Raw genomic sequence first — 5,647 nt, 5'->3', positions numbered from 1 at the left:
AAGCCAACCTGGGCAATTTTGCAACTTAGCAAGAAAGATCTTGTCTCAAAAAAAGAAATAGAAAGGGCTTGGGGCCGGGGAGATGGCTCAGTGGAATAAGTACTTCCCTGGCAAGTGCAAGGGCCTGAGTTCAATTGCCGGTTCTGCCAAAAAGGAAAAAAAAGAAAGGACCAAGGCCATGTAGCTCAGTGTATAAAGGCTTTTGGGTCAATCTCCAGTACTACAATAAAAAGAAAAGCAAAAGAGAAAGACTTAGGCCTATAATTTATTGCAAAGGCCCTGGGTTCAATTTCTAATATCACTATCTCTCTGAGAAAGGAAAAGCTAATAGAAGCAAAATTAATGTGGCTGACTGTGGCTAGCTAACTGGGTATTAGCTACTTGTTCTATGATGCTACTTTCCTACTTCAGCTCAGTGGTAACTAGGCCTGCAATAACTGCAAGCATCCTATTTATCATGCACTCAGCACCATATTAGGTGTTACCATCTGAACTTACTATACATTACAATTCCTTTCTTTTCTTTTCTTTTTTCTTTTTTTTTTTTGATACCAGGAATTAAACTGAGGACCTTGTGCTTGCCAGCCAGGTGCTTATGCTGCTGTGGTCTCTCTCCAGTCCTACATTTAACTTCTAATAAAGTCTTTGTTTCTTGAGACAGGGTCTCACTGAGTAGCTGAGGTTGCCCTTGAGCTACTTTTTTGTTTGCTTTGAGATAGGGTTTATATGTAGCTTGTGCTGGCTGGCCTTGAGTACACTATGTATTCCAAGCTGGCCCCAAACTAATGTCCATCCTTCTGCTACTACCTCCCCTGTACTGAATTACAGACATATGCTACCACATCCGGTTTAGAGACATCATTTAGGTTTTTTGGTACCAAGAACTGAATTGAATTCAGGACCTCAAGCTTGCGAGGTAGGTGCTATGCTGGGCTATACCCCCCAGCCCTAGAAACTTTTTAAAAATATAACATGATTTCAAAACACACAAACTGCTGGGTGTGGTGGTATACATCTATAATTCCAGCCCAGTAAATTCAACTAAACTTTTTGTGTACCCACTAGATCAGAAACTAAAGAAAAAATTTCATATCCAGGTTAATATTCAAAATCATTTTACATAAATTCAAGCTCATTCTGTGGACTAACACTCCCATTTAAGCACAGGGCAGTTACTACTCTTCACTATAGCAACTAGACCAAAGAAAAAGGGGGCCTGCCCTGTAGCTCAGTTCTTTAAGTGGCTGCTTCAACAAAGCAGTCAGGCTCAAGTTGCTGTGGTTGATCCCCACAACTCAAGCCAGCCAAACCTGCCCTGAGGTCATTTGGGGCCAAAAGAAAAAACGAAAAAACTCAAGACAAAACGTCAACACAGTATCTCTTCTCTGGTATTTTCTTCACATGTAGCTTTAACCTGTGCCTAAAAAAGTTATCTGTCTACATTTATGTCATTATACTAGTTGGTTCTGAAAAGATGGCATGTAACTTCTGTCATAGCTTTTAGGCTAAACTACTAGCTCTATATAACTCAGGAAAGGAGAAGACAGAGGCAAGAAGCAAAACTTTGACTGCTAGAACAAAGAATATAGGAATACACACAATGACTGCTCAAGAGGTGGGCTATCAACTAGAGATAAAAGGCAAAAATTAATTTTTTGCGGGGGGCGTTGCTCAGGATGCCTTCAGGGCAGGTCTGGTTTGGCTTAAGGATGAGGAAATTGAACCACAGCATCCCGACTGAGCCTGACTGCTTTGTATCAGCAGGAACTTAAAACACCTGAGCTAATGGGCAGGTACCCAAAAAATTATTATTATTATTATTATTATTATTATTTTAATTTTAGAGAAGGGTCTACAGGGTATTCAGGGTCTCACTACCGCTTGTTTACAGCCTCCCAAGAGCTAGGATTACAGGTGTCCACCACCACACCCAGTCTCAAATGCCATCTCAGCAAGCCCCGAGTGGCGGGGCCTGCAGGCAGGCCCAGGGAACCCCCAGCCCCTGTGCCTGCTTACAGGTGCTTTAATCCGCTGAGCTATTTGGCCAGCCCTACAAAAATTAATTTCTTAGAACTGCCTTCTTGTGCTTGCTTTGGCAGCACATATACTAAAATTGGAAAAAACTGTCTTCTTGCCTATAAATTAAACAACAAAAACCAAGTAAATCTGGTGCTTCTTGAAATGAGCATTTTTAGGTATGGGGCCTGAATCTCTTCATATCTATATTATACTTCACTGCTTCCTCTAGAGATTTTTTTTTTAATTTATGTATTTGGTACAGGGTCTCACTACACTGCTTAGGCTCATTGGATCCTCCTGTTTTCAGCCTCCCAAGAGGTGGGATTAGCGGCATGCACCACCACAGCTTGTGGTGCTGGAGATCGAACCTGGTCCCTGTGCCTGTGCTTGCCTAAGCAGGCACTTAGTCTGCTAAGCTATCTCACCAGCCCCCTCCTGATTATTTTTGCCTACAATGATGATGAAATCCACGATCTTATGCATTCTACCAATTAAATACCTCACAACCACACTCCATCTCTAGCCCCACCTTCTTGATTCCTGACAAATACCATTAAAGTAACGAACCTCATACTCCCTAAAGTAAAAGTTTGCTTTCACTTCAGTTTTTTTTTTTTTTTTTTTTTTCAGAACCTGGGATTGAAATCAGGCCCTTGTGCTTGCCAGGGAAGCGCTTATTCCACTGAGCCATCTCCCCGGCTCCTCACTTCACTATTTCGCTGGAGGCCACTTATACTAAACTCTGTGTGAACCCATCTTCTTTTAGACAATGACAAACAGAAAGCAAGGAAAGAGGTTAGAATACAGATAAGCAAAAATATTTTAGGTTAATTTCTATAAATTCAGATGTGTTATTAAAGTAGTCAAAGTATGCTTAGTAGATCAATCAGAACATTCAGTTATACAGTTTTAAATTTACTCATTGCAAAATTGGTTTCCTATAAAGAGAAAACCAACATTAAATGCCAAAATCAGTACTTAATAGTTTGACATTTACAACATCAAAATGTTGGTGCTGATTTCAGCATTCCTACAAAGCTCTAAGAGGTCTGAAAGGGAGAGCCTATAGCAGATCTCTTCTTTCTACATTTTACACATTATGTACCTCCAAAGCCAAGGCTGTCTTGTCGTAGGCATTAGGGACTCGCTTCTGGATAACCCTGGCATAAATGGGCCCATTCTGGAGGTTAGGGAGCGGAGTGTTGACGCTGGGTTGGGCATAGGGCCCAGGCTCCGGCCCACCCAGTGGCTGTGGGTGGGAACCCTCCTGGTTACCTCCAATCAGAGCCGATACTGAGGCGGAGGAAGGTCTATACTTCTCCACGTAAGGGACTGGAATCATCCCTCTCTTGCCTTCGCTGTCCTCTGCATTCCACCACTGTTCTTCAGGTTTATCCCGGATTCTCAGGATGTCTCCTTTCTTAAAGGGAAGATCTTCTTCATCATTCCCATTAAAGTCAAAGAGGGCTCGCACATACTCTGCCTCCTCCTGCCTGAGAATCACTCCACTACCCTGCCTGGATCTGGAAACCGGTTCTATCAATGTTGTAGTGTCCAAATAGTGAATTTTGTAGAATTCCAGTAAAGCAGGCAAGGAATCAAACTCTTGATCTCCTATTCGGAGTCTGGAAGGGTTCATTCCTAGAAAAAATGGAGTAAAGTGTTATTTAAGGATATACTATACTGAAGATGATATGAAGGTTTTAAGCATTTTTTTCCGTAAACATTTAGTCGGTATTTAATCTTGAAAAAATATCAGCTTCTCTTCATAGCAAATCAACATCGTACTTCGAAGATGAAACACCTCTGGGAAGAAAGATGTCCATCAGCACTGCCCCTAGAGAAGGGAGAAAGGACATTGACAAACCTGGCCTACTGGAATGCTCTCACACTAGGTCAAGACACCACATGAAGTTCATTCTCCCACTATGCTCTGTTGCTACTTCACTTACAGAGTAGCATCAGATTCAATTGTTGCAATCTTCTTTTCAACCTCAGGAAAGTCAGCAAGCTCTCCTGTTGCATAGGTCCCAGCATCTGTTCCAGGAAAAGATGCAGAGAGCATGGTGCCCACACTGAGCTCATACAATTCTTTTTACTTCTAGAATGTATAATTCTAAAGAACAAACAAAACATTGGGAGATGGCTCAGTAGAATAAGCACTTGCCTGGCAAGTGCAAGGGCCTGAGTTCAATTCCCAGTTCCGCCCCACCCCGCAAAAAAGAAAACTGTTTATCAGTTTGTTGACTGATGAAAAAATTTAATTAGAAAACCAAGGAACTAAAGAGAAACTAAGACTGTTGCCAGGCATAGTGGTATATACCTATAACCTCAGACTTTTTTTTTTAATAAAATTTTATTTATGTGTGTGTGTGGCTAGTTCAGCCCACCAGGGGGCGGGGCTGGCTGGCATGTGGTGCTGGGGGATTGAACCGCAGTCCCAGTGCTTTGCTAAGCTTGTTCTAAGTAGGTGCTTTAGACCACTGAGCCATCTCACTAGCCCTAACCTCAGACTTTAGAGAAACTGAACTATATAGTTAAGACCCTGTTTTGTTTTTTTAAAATGCTGTTTAAAAATTAATTCCTCTAGGGCCACCCAGATAGCTCAGCAGATTAAAGCACCTGCTGAGGCACAGCAGGGACCAGGATTTGGCCCCTGGCATGCCTTACTAACCCTGCCCCTAGGCCGCTGAGCCAGTGAATGAAACTGGGTGTGGTAGTGTACACCTCCAATCCCAGTGCTGGGAAGGCTAAAAACAAGAGGATCACTATGTCTGATATGTGTAGTGAGACCCTGTACTAAACACGTTTTTTAAAAAAAATTTAATTCCTCTAGCCAAGTGTGGTGGTGCATACCTATAATCCCAAAACTAGGAAGGCTGAGGCAGGAGGATCCTTGCAAGTTCAAGGAGAAACTAGCGGTTGGCTGGTGGGATTCTCATCCTGACTAACCATATATGCTGATGCCTGTGAGCATTAGGCAGGCAGTTGCACTGAGGATGGCAATGTTTAATAGAGGGGTCACGCTTGGAGTGCCTGCCATCTTGGTCTTCTAAATATGTACTTCTTGTCATGACATACCAATTATTGCCATACTGTCTCTCAAGTAAAGTTTTTTGGTTTTGTTTTTTTTTAAAGGGTAATAAATGAAAAAAAAAAGCACAAGAAAAAAAAAAGTCACAGGTCTGTCCTGTTACAATTCTGTATATGGTTGGATTTCTAAATTTCTTTGTAAAAATATGTAAATGCTTATTTTTAGTTTTTTAAAATTACTTTTCCTGGGGCCGGGGAGATGGCTCAGTGGAATAAGCACTTCCCTGGCAAGTACAAGGGCCTGAGTTCAATCCCTGGTTCTGCAAAAAAACTAAAACTAAAATAAAAATAAAATTACTTTTCCTTCATATTCTATAAGGACTTAAAGTTCACATATCAATATTTGATGGAAAATACCTGTTCCATGATATGCCAAAGATGTTTGATATTTAGACAGATAAGGCAAACCGAACTGCATATATTGCAGGTTAATAATAAGCTTCTTGAGGCCAGGGTGATGACTCAGTAGAATAAGTGCTTTCCTGACAAGTCCAAGGGTCTGAGTTCAATCCCCGGTTCCGGAAAAAAAAAATAA

At 41.5% G+C, this 5,647-nt stretch overlaps 1 protein-coding gene across 2 annotated transcripts in view; it reads right to left on the bottom strand.

The window, feature by feature from the left end:
• Positions 1 to 5,647, bottom strand: part of Crk (CRK proto-oncogene, adaptor protein) — a 39,939-nt gene that overhangs the window by 15,089 nt on the left and 19,203 nt on the right. The window contains exon 2 of one of the 2 annotated variants that reach the window (XM_023719951.1): positions 3,125 to 3,660. In XM_023719951.1, coding sequence (XP_023575719.1) covers positions 3,125 to 3,660 — 536 coding nt within the window. The remainder of the gene's footprint in view (positions 1 to 3,124; positions 3,661 to 5,647) is intronic. The other variant, XM_023719952.1, reaches the window with a different exon arrangement.

The sequence above is a fragment of the Octodon degus genome, unplaced genomic scaffold (genome assembly GCF_000260255.1).
Source record: "Octodon degus isolate 3935 unplaced genomic scaffold, OctDeg1.0 scaffold00072, whole genome shotgun sequence".
NCBI lineage: Eukaryota > Metazoa > Chordata > Mammalia > Rodentia > Octodontidae > Octodon > Octodon degus.
Note: the sequence above shows the minus strand (reverse complement) of the source record. Positions and strands in the feature narration are given on the sequence as shown.